The following is a 20,917-nucleotide window of genomic DNA, read 5'->3' on the forward strand; positions in this document are numbered from 1 at the left end:
TGCAGCAAACAACTTTAATTTCTCATAATAAAGCTTTTAAAGGTAGAGTATGCAGTTTTCAAATTTTTAATGTAGTCTCATTTCACTCCCCGTCCCCTTGCATTTTTGCCTAAAGAAAAACCCCTAGCTCACTAAACTCTCCAGGATCCAGTAAGAGACTAGTGGGTCACGCTCACTTGTCTGCCTCAGAGTGCACCTAAGTCGGCCACGAGCGTGCAATGGTACCATGAATAGTATCCCAAGGCTGCTAGCGTGACTTATTCATGATGGAGTATGACGAAACACAAAATGTTACTGGTTTGATGTTGTATTTTTTGGGAATGTACAATCAAGTAAAAATATAAGCGAGGTGATCAACTTACCTGACGACCCGGTGAGAACGGTGACGTGACGTATGTGGTGGTTTTTCCAAGCCCAGCCATATGCAGCCGTTCATGGAGAGAAGACTACACTATTTTATAGTATGTTCACGCTACATTTGTCCCGAGAGCTCTCCCAACTCTATTTTTAACTTTTGTTGCTAACCAGTGATAAATAATCCATCCAAGAAATTATAACCTGTGGTGTGTGCCCACGAGGCTGCGAGTGCGGCGGTAGGCGTTTGCAAATGCTTGACACACTTTTCAGTCACGCCTCCTGTCTCTACAGTCTCTAATTAGCTATTATTCTTGTTCCAAGACCAGTTATATAAAATCATGACTAAATTAGAGGGATAAAATGGGGCCAGAGAGGGATGATTTTTCAGTTGTGTATAGAGATTTAACATACTGTATATGACAACATATATATTTTTTTTAACTGCAAACTCTACCTTTAATTTGGAACACCAAAGATTCTAATTCATCAAATTATAATATATATATATATATATATATATATATATATATATATATCAATATTCTGTATAGCTTCATTAAATAATGTTTTCTCTATTTTTCGTGGTTGAGTAGAATATGACTTGCAGAGAGAGCCCGAGTTGTCAGGCAAGCAGCTCACCTGTGTAAGTTTGGTCCTTGAGTGCTGGTTTGAGAGTCGTGTGCCACGTACCCCAAATGTTAGCATGTTCCTCCGATATACAGTCTAAAGGGAGCAAGAGAGAAATAATGTCAAACGGTTGCATGCAGCACCAGTAGCGTAAAAAGAAAGTCAGATGTTTGGTCCTAGATTTACACCTCACCTGGTCCCACCCTGCTGTCAGCTCCAGACTCCCCTGCCCAGGCCGCCACTTCCCCCATCATCGCACCGCTTGGCTTCCCTGCCTCCCCTCTCCGTTCGCTCAGGATGGGGGAGTTGTTGTCATATGGGGACACCTCCCCGCTGGACGGTTTGTTGGAATCGCTGGAGGAGTGGCGTTCGCTCAGGGTGAAGGGCTCCTCAGCCTGGAGTAGATCGGTACACCTGCAGTGAAAACCAAATTGGGCTGAAAAACGGGAGTAAACAGGAGGAAAAAATTATCTCGCGTTACGTGCATAACTTACTGTGATGCTTTTCGTCTCAAGAGATAGTCCACCACATCGGGGTCTGTCTCCAGTAGACTCATCAAAACTTCATTTTGCAGGTCAGGTGGGACCTAAACAAAAAGCCATTTGGATTAATTAAATCAAAGTTTTGAATCTCTCTGCTCAAGGCAACAATTGAAGAAGCTCAATATCTGTCTGTATTTCCTGCATTTTTGGCAGATCTTTAATAAATTCCGACTCAAGCCGATTTACAAAAGAACTCACAGATGTCATCTCCCACCCCCATCTCAAATAAACATAAAAGTCTTGATCTCACCAAGATCCAAAGAGGTCTGATGTGATTAATTGGCTTACTGTAGGAATGTAGCCTCCGGAGAGTGGCAGTGGCAGATTACAAAACATTATGGTTTAAAGTCTCAAAAACTAAAATTACCTGAGCTGCCTGTCTGCACTGTTGGAGGATTCTGAGAAGAGACAGGGACAAAGCAAGCGAAGAAGAAGCTAATCCATGTGAAATCATGACCTCTCCTGACTCCACACAGAGGATTTCATGCCCAAATGTTCTTTTTTATTTTGGAAAGAACGCATCAAGTGTTTGGGTGAACATTTTGTGATGCTTTGGTCAGAAAGCTGGCACAATGTACTTAATGACAAGAAAAGTCAGTTTCTGTCCACATAAAAATGTGAAAGTGCATCAGCTGACATGTAAGTGAGAATGAGAGTTGACTGACCATGAAGAGGGTCTGGTAGCTGGCGATCATTTTCTGCAGGACAGAGATGACGGCTGTGCTCTCCTCGGCCCGGGCCGAGCTCTGGACGCTGAACTCCTTGTCTGAAGGCTTGAGTTTATGGAGCAGGTTGGGGCCAAAGATTGTGGCAAGGTTTAAGGAGGTCATTTTGTTCCCTGTGATCTGGAATGAGGAAGTCAATCTTGTTGGAACAGTCAAGCATACTGTGATGCTTACTCAAAATGATTTGGGCCAGGTGATTGATGGTCCTATTATGGAATTACAGGTTAAAAGTGTTCAACTTTCATCACTTTAGCTTGGGCTTCCACCTTTTCCTCCTTCCTAACCCAAAGATATAGAAAGCCAGTTGGAGCCCAAAAGTCATGAGATTTACTCACATCCCAAATACTGTGCGCTAAATTGCAGGTTTACTCTAACAGACTGCACGTTCTATTGGTGGGCACGTTGTGCTTCTTTTATGAAGATCTCACGTGGCGAGACACTAAATATTTTGATCATTCACTTGAAATGATTGCACACGCTGTTAGCAACAGGTGTGAGAATGGTGGAGATTGGAGTATTTAAAAGAGAGAACAATGGGGAGAGTATTGCAAGCACATAAAGAAGTTTGAAGTGATCTGCATTGGAAGTGTTACTGGAAGAGGCAAACAAAAACATCACTGAGTTACAGAAAATAAACAGATCGCTTTGATAATTTTGTGGTAGCCAGCAACTGTATTAAAGCCATGTTTTGCTTGATTTTGATTTAACTCGTGCTGAGTGCATAGCAATGAAATGTATGTGTGTAACTTTGCTTTTAAAACTTGGGATAGCACACCCGGGAAACTGCTCAGGGAGAGGCCAGCACTAACTGCCACATTGGGCTGAAATGACCCAGATGCAAGGAAATTCAGTTAAAAGGATTTTTTTCAGGAGTGATCTGGCATGATGACTTCTTCATGTGACTGCCTCCAAGTCAGCCCTGAGTTCATTTAGGCTATGTTAGGCTGTCATTGACCACGGCCATGGTCCTGCCTCATGGGGTCCTCAGTCACCATTTCTGGCTCTCCCATCGTCACTACACGAGGGCTCCATGCCGGTACCCTGTGACTGCGGTCTGCTGTCTGATCTTCGTGCAGACAGCTCCCTGAGATGGCATTTCCCACTTGGTTTCTCTGTGACCAGCCACAGTTTGTTACATTATTATTTTCTTACTCTGTGTGTGTGTGCATGTGTGTGTGTATGTGTGTGTCCGCGCGCATCTATGCATCTGTGTGAATGAAAGGTGGGAGGGGATTGATTTTTAACTATGTAAAGCACATTGAGATGCATATCATTGAATGAAAAGTGTTCTATAAATAAAGTTTGATTTGATTTGATTCAGACTGCAGGTCAATTCAGATTTTTTTGCCCAATGTGACATGTATCTGATTTTTTTTCATGTCAATGTGAACAGTGCAATTATGATTTTTTCATATCCGACCCAGGTCTCTTTCATATGTGGATATATATTTTTTGTATGCGATGCGAGCGCAATATGGACACTCATTGGCATAGTTATCCGACCTATTCGTCATCAAAAGGTGACAAACGGCACAATTGTTCGACAAAACAGACACGCGACAAAAGTTTACGGCTGACAAAGGAGCAGAAAACAATCAGTGGCGAAAAGAACAAGCTTTACAACTGATAAATATAAGAAAATGTTGGCTCCGGTTGGACAAAATCTTTGAACTCGCCACAAGTCTGTCATGACAAGACCTACGCCAGGGGCCATATTTACTTCGATAAACACGCCGCCTCGCAGCTGTGCAAAGGCATGTGACGTCACAGACGTATTCATCCACAGTACAAGTCACATTTGTTTTTGTAAGGTGAATGACTACATAAAAAGATCGGATTGAGCAAAAAATCTGGGCATCACGTCCTGCAGTGTGAACATAAGATTTAGAAGCTCCTCAATTGCATTGACATCAAATGTTTTGTTTATGGGACTTCATACATCCATCCATTTTCCGAGCCACTTCTCCTCACTAGGGTCGCGGGCGTGCTGGAGCCTATCCCAGCTATTATCGGGCAGGAGGCGGGGTACACCCTGAACTGGTTGCCAGGCAATCGCACATACAAACAAACAACCATTCGCACTCACAGTCACACTGACGGGCAATTTAGAGTCTCCAATTAACGCATATTTTTGGGATGTGGGAGGAAACTGGAGTGCCTGGAGAAAACCCACGCAGGCACGGGGAGAACATGCAAACTCCACACAGGCGGGGCCGGGGATTGAACCCCGGTCATCAGAACTGTGAGGCTGACGCTCTAACCAGTGGGCCACCGTGCCGCCAATAATAAACATAATAAACATAATTATAATAATAATACTTTCCCTGAAGTGTCTCCGTTTTGTGGACCCACACACCACACAAAACTGAGTGAGGCGGAGACTTAGTGGATGATGCTGATGCTGGTCCGTGTTTCGCAGACAGCCAGCCTAATTCGTCACCACCTCGCTCTGTGTGTTGTGTTTGGGTCCACATAACAGAGACACTGTAGCCCGAATGACACAGAACACAACACTTTAGAATATGCATTTTTGGGGTTGTAGTCATAGCTTGCTAGATACCTTCATGCTGAAGCGGTAAGGTACAGTAAGATAAAGTTACTCGCAATTGCGTCGGATAGCTACTGATGGCATGATGGCGCCTAGAACTTTGGATGGATGGATGGATGGATGGATGGATGGACGGACAGACGCTTCCACATCTGTACGCGTGTGCAATCAGCTTTGTGCCCGTTTTTGGTAGCAGAAAGCTTTAGTAAATCAGGCCCTATTTGTCTAAATTAACAGAGATGCAGCCATGCAGGCCATTGCTTTTTATCTGTGAGTGATGACTTTACCTCCTGTCTATCTTTGTCTTGCCGGTCATGGGCATGGTCGGCCACGGTGAACAAGAACAACAGGAGGCGGTGAAGTGTGTCGCTGTTGGATGCTGGGAGCAGGTATACCAGTAGCTGCATGACACTTTGCTGCTCATCTGGATCCAACACTGCAACAGGGACAGGTTAAATGGTATCAGAAGACAATTGAGCTCCCCTTGAGTCACACTGAGAATTGGTTCTGCTGGGCAGGAAGTAAGCGTACATGTCGTGTTTATGAAGGCAGTATACAGCTCCTTTGTGAGAAGTGGGTCAGGCATGTCCCTGAGGAACTCCTTCAACAAGGCGGCCACATCGTGAACGCTGTGCTCCTCATCTAAATGGACATCAACGCCACGGTCAAACTCCTCTCGTAACTGAAGCAGGCAAAAAGAATCTGGTCAATAAAATAACCGATGGAATGCATTTTTTTGTGACTGAGCATGATGCATTATGATCATTGTACAGCAGATGTTTTTATTCCCCTCGCATGCTGAATTGTGCTGGTGTAACTAATGGTGTGGCCAGTAATTGTATTTTGCATTAGGACAACATGGTTCTTTATGTCTAATCTTGAGTTGAAATGAAATATAATTCTTCAATTTTGGTTTAAACTGGTTTGCCCCTCTTTATCAAAACCACAGAATCATGAATGGTGAATTATAAAGAGCACCAACCTGTCGAACTCTTTTCTTAGAACTTCCCACCCTGAAAATCCCAACTGTCTGCAAGCCTGAGCGTGGAAAAGGGAAAAAAAAGAACCACTACAACTATAGCGTCGCAGCAGATATGAAGCCTACAGTAAGTCTGGAACACAGTCAGGATTGTGTCTACATACCGTATTTCTCAATGTGTTGACAGCAGCTGTCGACCACACGGGGCACCTGGCGGTATATAGGGTTGAGACTCAGCCGTTTATCCCTGTGTTTCTCCTTCTTACTTAGTGTCTCGGCAGGCAGGGAGAGCTGCAGCGCCTCCAGTAGGCGGGACTGGTTGTCATCCAGATCCGTTATTGAATCCACCGACATGCCACCCTGGAGCCGAAACATGCATTTTGTTTTAAGAACATTTAAGTGTACACACAGAATACACACCAATACTCTTTAAACCATGGCCCATGAACTCACCCGTCTGCGCACTCGCGGTGCAGCCTCAGGCGTGTTGGGCGACGTCGACTCATTGGCTGTCTCCGATGTGGAGCTCAATGAGGAGTTACTGCTTGAGAGCTCCTTATTAGAAGATCGCTTTGTCGCAAACTATGTATAAAGCCAGAATTGTACTTGTTATTCTCTTTACTTATACTCCCTATACTTATTTAATGACGAGAAACTGCTCAATGTTTTTGGATTTCGTGATTGGACCTGCATGCCTCTTTACTGACCTGTAGAATGGAAGAGACAAGGTCAGACGAGTCCTTGTGCTCCTCTCGCTGTGGCGGATCCTGACGATAGCCATCCTGGCGCTGCCTATGCGTCCTGTCGTTTGCGATGACCTGTGAGAGGGGTATACTGAAGGCTTGAGGAACACCCTCTGGGAGGCAAAAAAAAAAAGGAGCCGGAAAGGTCGATTACGATCAAGATTACAAAAATAAAAATAATGCAATACTTTAAGAGCAAGAACGAAAAACATTAATGGGTCTTTTGTTTTTTCACATGGCAATAGTAAAATTTTACAATACTACAACAGATCTCTCAAACTGTAACTCATAGAAAGGTATTTGCTGTTTTTTATTACACTGTACAGACCACTAATTCTATTACCTTGAACAAAAAAACTAACATTTTAATGGCCCTTGGCCACGTGGAATCAACGTCATGTTCTTCAGCACAGCAAGTGATTTTTGCCTCCTTTTTCACATTTCCATATTGCGTATGAAGCAGGACAAAAGACAGAAGAGACTAACTGCATCCAGTAACAACAATTGAAGTGTGTGTGGCTCAATATGACCACAAACATGGAAGCACAACAACTTTCTTTTTACACAAACTCAAAGCAGCGTGCACATCTGGTAAACATAAGGCACATGCAGGGCTGCACGTATGCACAAAAGCGCCATCTGGGCTGCATGATGAACATGATGCATCCGTGCCAAGACCACATCGATCAAGCCTTCGCAGTCTCCTCGTGTACAATGCGTGTGTATGTGTGTGTGCGTGTATGTGAATAACCTCCATTAAGCCATTTTCTATCATGCTTGTCCTCGTTAGGGTCAAGTAGTGTGAGCGGAAAGCATATTCCAGATGATTTGGACAAGAAGCGGGGCATACCCTGGACTGGTTGCCAACCAATCTCAGCACAACAACAGAACCAGATCAATGAAATACATCTCCCAATCATTTAGGCACTCTACCATTGCCGTTTGCACCGCAAATGAAAGGATGCCAAAACGTAGGATGGTACTGATGAGTTATTTCGGTACCCTACAAATTTTTGATATGCATAAGGTACTGCAATGAACCCATGTGTAATGCTTCGGGGAAAGAGAGTTTCATTTCGGGGATGATTTATACCTCTATGTCTTTCCTTTCAAATCCCAACTCATTACATTAGTAGCATATACATCAGCAACATAGCAAGGTATTTACAATATAGGTGGCCAAAACAATGCAATATCTTGGAAATTTAAAGACTCTACAATTGTCAGAATCTGTGATGTCACGCACCTCTGGACACGGCCGCAGCCGCCATGCTGGAAGTCTACGCATTGTTTTGTTCCGGCGCTTACTGAGTGAAAAGATAAAATCAATATCCAAGATTAAAAAAAATACTGAATTACTATGTGTTGTTTGGCTCCAATAATTTAGGTGGGAGGGACAAAGTATCATTTCTTCTTTTAGTGGAACCAATTTTTAATCAAGGCGAGAGGACTAAATATTTGACAGGGAAAAGATTGTGGCTTTGACAAATCAGCAGAGATGCTCTCACTTTAGCTAGTACCTTGTTTATACATCCGTGTTTGTTTTGAACCTAGAAAATACATAGCTCGATTTTAAATTTTTACATTTTAGTTCAGTACACCCCTCCTTGAGCCATCACCTTATCGTGGTGTAGGGGTTTGTGATGATCCTAGGAGCTACGTTGTCTGGGGCTTTATGCCCCTGGGAGGGTCACCAATGACAAACAGGTCCTAGGTGAGGGACCAGACAAAACATGGCTCTAAGACCCTTAAGATAATGAAAAAAAATGGACTCAGTTTTCCCTTGCCCGGGGCAACCCTCTGGAGCCAGGCCTGGAGGTGGTGCTCGAAGGCGAACACCTGGTGGCCAGGCCTGCATGCTTGGGGCCCGGCCGGGCACGGCCCAAAAGGGTAACGTGGATCCCCCTTCCCATGGGCTCACCACCTGTGGGAGGGGCCATAGGGATTGCGTGCATTGTGAGCTGGGCGGTGACCGAAGGCAGGGTGACCTTGGCGATCCGATCCCCGGCTACAGAAGATGTGGAACGTCGCCTCTCTGGCAGGGAAGGAGCCCGAGCTGGTGTGTGAGGTCGAGAGGTTCTGACTAGATATAGTCAGGCTCACCTCCACATACATCTTGGGCTCTGGTACCAGTCCTCTTGAGAGGGGTTGGACTCTCTTCCACTCTGGAGTTGACCATGGTGAAAGGCGCCGACCAGGTGTGGGTATACTTATTGCCCCCCAGCTTGGCGCCTGTACATTCGGGTTCACCCCGGTGGACGAGAGGGTAGCCTCCCTCCGCCTTCGGGTGGAGGGACGGGTCCTGACTGTTATTTGTGCCTATGCATGAAACAGCAGTTCAGAGTACCCACCCTTTTTGGAGTCCTTGGTTCGCCTGACCAGTCTACATGTGTTTTGTGGGGTACCGAACCCTCTGATACGGGCTGTTCGGTCCCTATACGGCTGGTGTCAGAGTTTGGTCCGCATTGCCGGCAGACATTCAGAATCGTTTCCGGTGAGGGATGGACTCCGCCGAGGCTGCCCTTTGTCACCGATTCTGTTCATAACTTTTATGGACAGAATTTCTAGGCGCAGCCAAGGCGTAGATGCATCTCTGATTTTTGCAGACGATGTGGTTCTGTTGGCTTCATCAAGCTCTCACTGGAGCTCGCCAGCTCTCACTGGAGTGGTTCGCAGCAGAGTGTGAAGCGGTTGGGATGTAAATCAGCACCTCCAAGTCTGAGACCATGGTCCTCAGTTGGACAATGGTGCAGTGCCCTCTCTGGGTCGATGATGTGATCCTGCCCCAAGTGGAGGAGTTAAAGTATCTTGGGGTCTTGTTCACGAGTGAGGGAAGAATGGAACAGGAGATTGACAGGCAAATCGGTGCAGGGTCTGCAGTGATGCGGACTTTATATCGGTCCGTTGTAGTGAAGAAGGAGCGAAGCTCTCAATTTACCAGTCAATCTACGTTCCTACCCTCACCTATGGTCACGAGCTGTGGGTCATGACCGAAAGAACAAGATCCCGGATACAGGTGGCCAAAATGAGTAGGATCTCCGGGCGCTCCCTTAGAGATAGGGTGAGAAGCTTTGTCATCCGTGAGGGGCTCAGAGTAGAGCTGCAGCTCCTCCGCATTGAGAGGAGCCAGATGAGGTGGCTCGGGCATCTGTTTAGGATGCCTCCTGGACGTCTCCCCTGGTGAGGTGCACAACTGACCAATCAATGGTCAATAAAAACAACGGGAACGTACCCTTCCTTGACAGTTCATAATATTGACGGGGATTTTCAAATGAAAAGTCGGTGCTTCCAGCCTAATGTTATTGCGTTTTATGCATTAACTATATTTGCTTTAATTAAGTTGCAATTTGTGATTTCACTTTGTTATAGCATATTTATTCAGTTAGCCCTTGGTAAAGTAGAATTGTTGGGGGCACATTTATTATTTTTTATTATTATCTATCAATTATTCTTACTGAAAGATTTATTTTGCACCGAAAACTGTTACATATTGTTTGTTGAAAAGTAGTGCAATAAAAATAAAGATTTTAAAGAATAATCATGACTAATAATCGTGATGAAAATGTTGATCAAAATAATCATTATTATTATTATTTTGGCCCTAATCGTGCAGCCCCAATGTCAAGTATTCCGAGTTATTACGTGAAACAATCTGTTTTATTTTCACTTGTCTTCACACACAAGTTTGTCACAGACCATTGATTGTGCAATGGCAGCATATCTGACACTGTCCTGCGAAGATGGGTCAACACTGTCAGTTGAGTGCATATTTGCATGAGCTCTTAAATTTCAATAAGAGTGTGTTTACTGGAAGAGCCCAGACTCACCAGTTTGATAAGAAAAGCCTGTTTTTCACATTATCTCCACCTCCATCTCCGCCTGGCCTCTTTTAAGACATGTATGTTTTGCAGCCAAATATACTGTGCTCAGCGCGAAGTCCCTCCACTTCATATAAAATAAACTCTAAACAGGTATGTTATTTTTTTATAGCCTCTCTGTTCACCCGACAAAGACCGTCTCGCCGGAGGAAGGTAGGGGCAGAGTTTTGGCAATAATTACACAAAAGGGAGACCGCGAGATCAAGAAACACCCTGCCAAATACTTAAGGACTTGAAATACCTTTATCTTTGCTCTTCTCTTTGGATAAAGAATCCAGCTTCCTCCTTAGGGACATTTTCCTCTTCTGTCCATCTGTTCAGGGACAAAAGTAATTAACTGAATACATCTGGAATACATGATGTCTTTATCTGCTGTATTGTATTCAGATCTTAATAGTTTATCAATTGAGCAAGGAATCATGGAGTAAGTTACACAAACAAATGAATGACTCAAAATCTGTTTGTTGTTTTTCTCAGCAGTGATCAAAATGTTGCGGTTTTCAAAAGAAACTTGGGAAATGCTGAGGTGTGAAAGTTGATGGATTAGCTTAAGCACCTGGTTAAGGAGTTTGTAGCTTGTTGTGGGGTGTCCTTGTTTGGCTAGGGTTGAATTAGTTATTTACGGTAGGGTTAATGGTTGGGGTTATGTTAGATACATTAAGAGTTACTGTATTTATGATAAGGTATGTGTGTGTCGTCCTCCAGTCTTCAGAAAGAAGGCAAAAAAAAAAACAAAAACAAAAAAAAAACACCCTTAGCTGTCAACATGATACATAGCTCCGAATTGGCTGATATAATAACGCGGAAACTCTGAAAGTTGTGGCACGCAGTTATTTAAATCCTTGGAATTCTCGTGTAACCTGCTGTAAAACTCTGCTGCTATTGCTGTGCTGTTCTACATACTGATTTAGCAACCTCAGTTTGAACTCCAGATGTTCTCCTGTATCATATGAGTCATTCAGGGAAATGGAGCCACCTTTCGCTCAACATCCCATGGTAGCATTAGCTGGTTACGTCACAGACTGGTTTCAGTTTCCCCAAGTGTCCAAAGACCACTGATGAATCTATGAAGCCTCAGCATTACTACCGTTGTGTGATTTTCACCATGTTTCTTATGACACTGAGAAAGTTGAGCATCCCATTAGCAAATAACAAGTGATGGGAGAGCTGAAGAAATGGTGTGTCAAAGAAGAGAAAGCCGATGGAATGGACAGTACAGATAAGAGTAGGGTTGGGCATCGTTTGGATTTGAGCGATTCCGGTCCCGATTAAAGTTCCTTATTTCGATTCCGGTTCCAAACGATTCTCGGTTCCGATTCTTTTAGGGGGCAGGGTCAAAAAAGGTTTGCATGGTTTCAATAAAGGGTGTCCAAATTATGAACATCCATTTTCTTAGCAGCCCACAGCATAGACTAAAATGAACACTTGACTCTGGGTTCTTGATAAGCAGTATCAATATCTAACCTGTGAACTAAAAGGCAATGTGTTTGGAACTAACCCATTTGACTTAATATTCATAAATTAATGTTTCAGATAAAAGTTAAATATAGCATTGTTAAAATCGTTATTTGGGACTGTTTCATCACGTCAAATTGTTTATATGTCGAAGGTGTAACTTTAACTTCCTGTTTAAGCTTGTGCCCTTTTATTTTGAAGGGTATGCACCGGAACTCAGCATTTTGGCACGAAAAGTAACTTCACACGACACCGGTGAATTTTGAAAACGAAAGTTAAAAGAGAAGGCAAGAAAAAGAATAATGAATGGAAACAAATGCTATAAAACGTTGATGAGGCACAAGGTTAGTGTTTATGTGAATTTTGTCCCAATTCAATGTGATGTAAAGTTGCGAGTTTGACCTATGGTGAAGTTTTAGCACAATGTTAAGCTTTTCTTTTTTTCTGTCATCGGCTCTTACGCGAGTTTGAAGACTAAAATAAATGCTAAAACCCATCAGTGCGAAAGTGCAACCAACCGATAAAGTTGTTAGCTGCCTCAATGTTGGCATAGACATTTTGTTGTTTCACTCACCCAATTTGATTTGACTGAAGTTCCGTGTATAGGCAGAGGCTCGGAGCGGGAGGGAACACGTCAGACTTCTGCAACATCGCAAAAGCCTCCCTTGCACAATATCAACTTATTCCAAGTGTTTCACTGAGGCGACTGGTCATTAATTTTAACAAAGTTAAGACACTTTTGTTCACTGCCGCCATTGAGCACAAGAACAGCTTCGTGCGTATTCTTCTTCGTTGGTTTTCGCCACTTTCTTCTTTGGGGTCGGTGGTCTGTAGGCATTGAAACTGGAAACCGAAATGTTTTATTTTTAATGGTTCCGGGAGAACCGGAACGTTAGTCCCGGTTCCAATCGGTTCTCGATTCCCAATTACCCGCCCAAGACAAGAGGGAGGAGGAGGGGAAAGGTAGGAAATGGTTTGTATTTTGGGGGATTTTTGACAGATGGCTCGCAAAGCTAAATGATGAACTTCAGGTTAAATGATAACCTGAATTGTCTGGTAAACCTTAGCTCCCGGCGGTATGGTGGACGACTGGACGACTTCCTCTGGGTACTCCGGTTTCCTCCCACATCCTAAAAACATGCATGGAAGGTTAACTGAAGACTCAAAATTGCCCGTAGGTGGGAATGTGTGTGCAAATGGTTCTTTGTTTATATGTGACCTGCAATTAGCTGGCGACCAGTTCAGGGTGTACCCCGCCTCTCGCCCAGAATCAGCTGGGATAGGCTCCAGCTCACCCGCAACCCTTGTGAGGATAACCAGGATGGGAAATGGATGGATGGATGGATGGACCTTAGCTCCCTTTTTTGTCTTCTCACACCCTCAATTGTGTTGTTTTCTAAATTCTGCAAATGTGTTTTTAACAAAAACATGATTCCATCCATCCATTTTCTGAGCCGGTTCTCCTCACTAGGGTTGCGGGAGTGCCGGAGCCTATCCCAGCTATCAACGGGCAGGAGGCGGGGTACACCCTGAACTGGTTGCCAGCCAATCGCAGGGCACATTTAAACAAACAACCATTTGCACTCCCATTCACAGTCTTCAATCAACCTACCATGTTTTTGGGATGTGGGAGGAAACCGCAGTGCCCGGAGAAAACCCACGCTGGCACGGGGAGAACATACAAACTCCACACAGGCTGGGCGGGGGATTGAACCCTGCTCTAACCAGTCGTCCACTGTGCCGCCCAAAAACATGATTCCATTTGATAAAAAATAGATGCACGGGGTGTGAAATTGCAATCAGATGCATACACAATTTGAAGTAATTCTCCCCATACATGGTCACAGTCAGTTGCTGAGGAATTAATTTGCAACACAGATGAGAAGGTATTAGAGGAGGTATGGGGTCTTCATGGTCCATAATTAACTAACATGTTGATTTAATGTAATTTTTGCTCAAAAAAAGGAAACTGGTAGTCATTTCCAATAATATCATCCCATTTTGGAACAATTGATAAATAACTAATATTCACTGCATAGCCGATGTGGAAAAAGGAATGTACAATACTATAAAGGTACCAGTATTAACTCATATTTTATATATTGTAGCTGTCGGACGGAATTCCCTCATCTCCAAGATGACAACTTTTCAGGGAAAATAAATGTCAGTTTGCTTGAGTTTCCAAACACCAGGCCTCTTCAGAAAGTCCACTCCCCTAACCATTATGCCACCTTTCCTTAACTGTGTTGGAATACGTCACGGGATCAAAGAGACATGAAAGGGAGCTTTGGAAAATAGGAAAGGACAGCACTGTTTCAAATGAATTTGACTCCGCTTTTCCTAACTGGCGTCATCGCACGACGGCGAGTATGACTGATGTGAAGTCACAGACTTACTTTATCAACAATAAAATAAAAATGCCTACAATGTCTTTTATCATAAGATCTCAGCACAGAGCAACCAAAGATTACAATATTCGATGTTTAGGCTTTATTTGGTTTTACATAATAATATCATATTTGTATATAAAAATGATAGGTGTGTATTTCACGTTTTTGCTAAATATTTGCTTACTAGGCTTTACACAATCATGATTTTTGGGGCCGATCACAGATTTTAAAAAAACGATAACCGATCACCGATCCGATCACAAGATGGAGCAATGTGTCTATTTAAATGACTTGTTCATTTACTCCATACACTTGTGTACTGTATACTGAGTATCTTCAAAAGTATTCTCTAGCATTTTCGAGAAAAGGTAAAACATTAATTACCTCTAGGGGGCATTCAAGGATTGGCCACTGACATGAGTTTAAGTTTTCAGTCAGGTCAAACCAACATTACAACATGACAGAAATAATGGGTGCTAACTTAGTGTAATTAAATTATTGCAATTAAATTACTTCACACACACCAAAACGTTCGAGCATGATTCGACAGAACGCTGGCATGTTTATGTACAACTGTAGGCTACAGAACGTTTTGCTGTGTGCTTGCGAGGCGTACGTGAACATACCTCAAGCAATCCGTGAATGAACGTCCTCTCCTGAGCATCAGTGATGATCACCACACGTTTTCCCTTATTTTATTTTGTTTTTTTCCCCCCCACACAATATATTTGTGCGATCTATTGTTGTTGACGTCGCCATGGTAACGAGTATATCCGGTCACGTTTGCGTTGACAAGGTAAAGCCCAGTGTTGGTAAAAGACGCGATGCGGTGGTATTGAAATACAAGATTTTATTGCAGTAGTAGTATTTCAATCGTGAAAGACCAAATTTGTCTTGTAGTCTGAACCAAGCATTACATGTTGTCTGTCTCAGACATGTCTGTCCCAACATGTTTTTTTTTGTTCACTGCCGCCATTGAACTATATTGGCAGTCAGATATGCACTATGTCAAAAGACACACGACAAGGCTAAAAATAAACTAGCTTTTGGATTCAAATATACTGTACACGATGCGGAGTAAATGTAAATGTCTTTTGCGGAGCTGATCAATGATGTCATTGACCAGATCGGCGAATTATGACATTAAAGCCGATCAGCATAAAATGCTAATTATCGGCCGATACCGATCAAGCCGATCAGATCGGTGTAAAGTCTATTTCTTCTTAATGTATGTATATATATATATATATATATATATATATATATATATATATATATATATATATATATACTTTTTTTTTTTTTAAATAATTCACAGATTCTATCTACGGTATATGCGCTCTTGGACTTTTTGGTACTGTTTTTTTTTATTAATATAAAGGTTTAATTGAATTATGTTTCAAGTCTCAAACATGAGACTCTTGAGCGTCTATGTGTAGTCTGTAATCGTCAGTGGCCTATTGCTTTAATTCGAACGACCCATCCTCCAAGTACTTCAGGGTCATTTTGCTTGGATAGGATAAGAAAGGAAAGTTCCTAACCAATAGAATCCGAAGAGGCCTACCGCTCTGTACAAGTTGGTATTAAACCTCATATGGCTGTTATATACTATATATCATTGCACTTGCATCTTATGAACAATAGCTATCTCACATGAACAACAGCTAGCACCCTAAAATTATGGTCGATCGCTAATTTAATATGCTGAAAAATCGCTAACTTATTAGGGTGTCATCGATTCTAATGATACAAACATGGCGGCCGTGTATCACATCTTTGCAAGCCTCATGAGCCCAAGCGATCAACAATAAAATTTACGTGGACATCTCTACTCATGGCAGCTTTAACCTCTGAAAATATCACAACAATCGGCCCAATGTTTTGGATTTTATGGACGTTGTAACCATTTTCCTCTCCGCATGAGCTCACTATACAGAAAAAGCTCAAGGCGTCCATAAAATAAAATAAAAATATCATGTTGATTGTTTAGATATTTCCAGAGGTGTAAGTGGGCATACAGAGTTGTCCACATACATTTTGGTGACAATTGATCGCAGTATTGGGACATTACGCATCGTAACGCTTTAGGCTGGGAGACCTTGTTATGAAAGCCAGTGGTGCCCGTCAAAGTCCGCGTCTGTCACACAATTCCACCATGCAACCTACAGATATGCCTTTGTCATCTATATGAACTCTATTTAAACGTCTTCGGGGCATTTGTGGTGTAATCAATACAAAATTTAACTGATGAAACCGTTTTAATGTGTGGAAATAAATCTGCAAGAATTACCTCATTTGGCATGACGTGGCTGTCTTCTTTCCTCAAGGAGGCATTTCACCTATCGATTTTTTACACAACAAGCCATCCTACTTGTTTCACTGTCACGATTTTCACTCGTTATTGTTTTTAAAAAATCGTCCAGACTTTCAATAGAGGTAAAAATTAAACTGTAGAATACGTAGCAGTTTAATGAGGAAATGTCATTGGCTCCTGCTCGTTACCTTGTCAGGCTGTGACAGGCCGACGTGTCAAAAAGGTGAGCAGGCCAATATCTGGCTGAAAATCAAATATTTTGTTAGAAAACAAGCCCAAAGTTACTACTAAGTTTATTTTGGGTGGAATTTTTTTCTGCGGATATCAGTTGTCAGCCCAGAACTATGGAAAAAGTGCCATTATTCACAAGATTAGATAGTCCCTTTACTGTAAAACATGAAATGCAAGGCCCCACTGGCTGCATGACACTGCTGCAATGACAGCGACTTCACAGCCTAAAGAAAGATAGATGTACAATACATGCATGGTATGTACTTGTGCAAATACAGGCCAAGAATTCGGAATACAATAATAAAGTCAAAAGGAAATTGCAGCTGTGTTTTAAATAGGGCATTTTTCATCTTTAATGGGAGTCTTTGTTTAGTTGTTAAACTTATGTCTGCATTGTAATTTTTCAGAAATTTATACCACTTTCCACCACTCGGTACGTAGCTTTCCACGGTATAGTTTGGAAAGACCCTGACCGGTCTTGTGTTTCCATTGCATGTTGAGGAAAGACAGTGTTATCTGTTTCAGCAATACATGTGTTGCTGTACAAAGTAGCAGGTTTGCACCAAAATGAACAGATCCACATTCAGCAAAAACATGATTTTGTAAACCTTTTCTTACGAGAGTCCCACGGTTAATGTTTAAGCAGTGCAACCCCCTGTAATTTATAGAAGTTGTGTTACAATGTTTTAGAGGGTTGGGGAAATGCACCTGAGCCCACCTTTTGGCACAGTAATCTGACATCCAACATCATAGTCTTGATGCAAGCGGGCGGAGGCCACTTCCTGGAGCCGGGCCCTCTCCAGTTCAGACAGGCTCTGTATGGCAACTGCAGTCAGACGCACACTCTGGCCGGACAGGCTGCTCCAAGTGAAGTCACCCTAAGGGGAGGCAGAGCATCAATAGTAAATCAAATAGTCACCTAAATTCCTCCCTGGAGCTGTCAACCCAAATACATGGCATATAAACACATTATTGGACACTTGTAAGCCCACTGTCTGGATAAGATTAGAATAAGGGGGCTTCTACTCAAACTCTTCATCACCCTTTCTCTCACAGACATAAAGGAATGCATGACCGGAGTGTGGGATCCATCCATCAATTTTCTACTGCTTATCCGAGGACGGGTCGCGAGGGCAGTAGCTTTAGCAGGGACACCTAGACTTCCCTCTCCCCAGCCACTTCATCCAGCTCTTCTGGGGGGATCCCGAGGTGTTCCCAGGCCGGCCGGAAGACGTAGTCTCTCCAGTGTCTCCTGGGTCTCCTCCCGGTGGGACGTGCTCGGAACACCTCACCGGGGAGGCGTCCGCGAGGCATCCGAATCAAATGCCCCAGCCACCTCATCTGGCTCCTCTCAATGTGGAGGAGCAGCGGCTCTACTCGGAGATCCTCCCGGATGACCGAGCTTCTTACCCGATCTCTAAGGGAGAGCCCGGATACCTTGAGGAGGAAATTCATTTCGGCCGCTTGTATCCGGGATCTTGTTCTTTTGGTCACGACCCACAGCTCGTGACCATAGGTGAGGGTAGGATCAACCGGTAAATTGAGAGCTGCGACATTCGGCTTAGCTCCTTCTTTACCACAACGGACCGATACAAAGTCTGCAGCACTGCAGACGCTCCACCGATCGGCCTGTCGATCTCCCGTTCCATTCTTCCCTCACTCGTGAACAAGACCCCGAGATACTTGAACTCCTCCACTTGGGGCTGAGTCCGACTTACTGTCTGATATGCAGACCAAACTCTGACTCCGGTCGTACAGGGACCGAACAGCCCGTATCAGGTGGTTCGGTACCCCATACTCCCGAAGTACCCCCCACAGGACACCCCGAGGGACACGGTCGAACGCCTTCTCCAACTCCATAAAACACATGTAGACTGGTTGGGTGAACTCCCATGCACCCTCGAGGACCCTGCCGAGGGTGAAGAGCTGGTCCACTGTTCCACGGCCAGGACCACACAGCTCCTCCTGAATCTGAGATTTGACTTACCGACGGACCCTCCTCTCCAGCACCCCTGAATAGCCCTTACCAGGGAGGCTGACAAGTGTGATCCCCCTGTAGTTGGAACATACCCTCCAGTCCCCCTTCTTAAAAAGGGGGACCACCACCCCAGTCTGTCAATCCAGAGGCACTGTCCCCAATGTCCACGCGATGTTGCAGAGGCATGTCAACCAGGACAGCCCCACAACATCCAGAACCTTTAGTAACGCCGGGCGAATCTCATCCACCCCCGGGCCCTGCCACCAAGGAGCTTTGTAACCACCTCGGTGACCTCAACCCCAGAGATAGGAGAGCCCGCCTCAGAGAACCCACACTCTGCTTCCTCATGGGAAGGCGTGTCGGTGGAATTGAGGAGGTCTTCGAAGTATTCTCCCCACCGACTCACAACGTCCCAAGTCGAGGTCCATCCCCACTATACACAGTGTTGATGGTGCACTGCTTCCCCTTCCCGAGACGCCAGATGGTGGACCAGAATTTCCTCAAAGCCGTCCGGAAGTCTTTCTCCATGGCCTCACCGAACTCCTCCCATAACAGAGTTTTTGCTTCAGCCACCACCAAAGCTGCCTTCCGCTTGGCCAGCCTCAGGAGTCCCACAGGCCAAAAAGGCCCGATAGGACTCCTTTTTCAGCTTGACGGCATCCCTCACCGTTGGTGTCCACCATCGGGTTTGGGGATTGCCGCCATGACAGGCACTGACCACCTTACGGCCACAGCTCCAGTCGGCCGCCTCAGCAACAGAGGTGTGGAACTCGATGGACCTCCCCCGGAACATGAGCAAAGTTCTGTTGGAGATGGGAGTTGAAACTCCTTCTGACAGGGGATTCTGCCAGACGTTCCCAGCAGACCCTCACAATACGTTTGGGCCTTCCAGGTCAGACCGGCATCTTCCCTCACCATCGGAGCCAATTCACCACCAGGTGGTGATCAGATGACAGCTCCGCCCCTCTCTTCACCCGCGTGTCCAAGACATGCGGCCGCAAGTCCGATGACACGACCACAAAGTTTATCATCGAACTGCGACCTAGGGGTTCCTGGTGTCACGTGCACATGTGGACACCCTTATGTTTGAACATGGTGTTCGTTATGGACAATCCATGATGAGCACAGAAATCCAATAACAAAACACCGTTCGTTTTCTGATCGGGGGTGCCGTTCCTCCCAATCATGCCCTTCCAGGTCTCACTGTGTTGGCGAGTCCGACTTTATCTGGTCGGAACTTCTCGATCTCACACACCAGGTTGGGCTCCTTCCCTGCCAGAGAGGTGAAATTCCACATCCCTAGAGCCAGCTTCTGTAGCCAGGGATCGGATCGCCAAGGTCCCTGCCTTCGGCCACTGCCCAGTTTATACTGCACCCGACCCCTATGGCCCCTCCCACAGGTGGTGAGCCCATGGGAAGGGAGACCCACGTTACCCTTTCGGGCTGTGCCCGGCCGGGCCCCATGGGTGCAGGCCTGGCTACCAGGCGCTCGCCTTCAAGCCCCAACTCCAGGGAGTGTGGGGTGAGTCATCAAAACCAGCCGGGTCTCAAGACATTCCAGAAATAAATTCTAATTCAATTAAATTTGGATCAAAGCGTATGCAACCCTGACATGGCAGCTGCAGCAAAATGGGTGTGATGAATCGAGACCAAAACCTCATGCCCCCCTTTTTCAGATGTACAGTATGTGATGCCTTCTTACAGGCGCACAGTGGAGATCAATCTTTTCTCTTTGTCACAAGGCATGACTTGGTGAAGCTTTCTTTTGCCGTAATCCAGCAGCGATTGCAAGACTCCAACAATGATGCCCTTCCCTGTTCCTCCACCCTCTCTAGTATGTCATCATACCACAGCTCTCAGAGGTTGACACTGAACTGAAGTTCACCCATCCCCATCAAGGATCCTGCTGAGAACCAGCTCAACCGGAGAGAGGTTTCTTATTTACCTTTTCCAACTGTTAGTCTTGAATCATGTGGTGTGTGTGTGCTTGTGTGGGGGTGGGAGGGGCAAATTTTTTTGGCAGCAGTTGTGAGAGTACTTGTGATCTCACTGCTCAGTGAGTGGGGTCCAAGAGCAAGAGAGCTGGCACTGCATTGAAAGACTACATGTAAAAATAAAGTCACGCCTAATAAAACAAAGACATGTTCTTA

General features: G+C 44.5%; 1 protein-coding gene across 3 annotated transcripts in view; it reads right to left on the reverse strand.

The window, feature by feature from the left end:
• LOC133410313 (rho GTPase-activating protein 6-like) overlaps positions 1-20,917 on the reverse strand; it is an 83,232-nt gene that overhangs the window by 3,883 nt on the left and 58,432 nt on the right. For all 3 annotated transcript variants that reach the window (XM_061691302.1, XM_061691321.1, XM_061691313.1), the window contains exons 2-13: positions 17,508-17,667; positions 10,641-10,712; positions 6,486-6,634; positions 6,232-6,360; positions 5,943-6,138; positions 5,782-5,837; positions 5,331-5,481; positions 5,087-5,235; positions 2,192-2,371; positions 1,479-1,570; positions 1,178-1,398; positions 997-1,080 (exon numbers count right to left, since the gene is read on the reverse strand). In XM_061691302.1, the coding sequence (XP_061547286.1) occupies positions 997-1,080; positions 1,178-1,398; positions 1,479-1,570; positions 2,192-2,371; positions 5,087-5,235; positions 5,331-5,481; positions 5,782-5,837; positions 5,943-6,138; positions 6,232-6,360; positions 6,486-6,634; positions 10,641-10,712; positions 17,508-17,667 (1,639 nt within the window). The remainder of the gene's footprint in view (positions 1-996; positions 1,081-1,177; positions 1,399-1,478; positions 1,571-2,191; positions 2,372-5,086; positions 5,236-5,330; positions 5,482-5,781; positions 5,838-5,942; positions 6,139-6,231; positions 6,361-6,485; positions 6,635-10,640; positions 10,713-17,507; positions 17,668-20,917) is intronic.

Source organism: Phycodurus eques, chromosome 1, assembly GCF_024500275.1.
Source record: "Phycodurus eques isolate BA_2022a chromosome 1, UOR_Pequ_1.1, whole genome shotgun sequence".
Classification (NCBI taxonomy): Eukaryota; Metazoa; Chordata; class Actinopteri; order Syngnathiformes; family Syngnathidae; genus Phycodurus; species Phycodurus eques.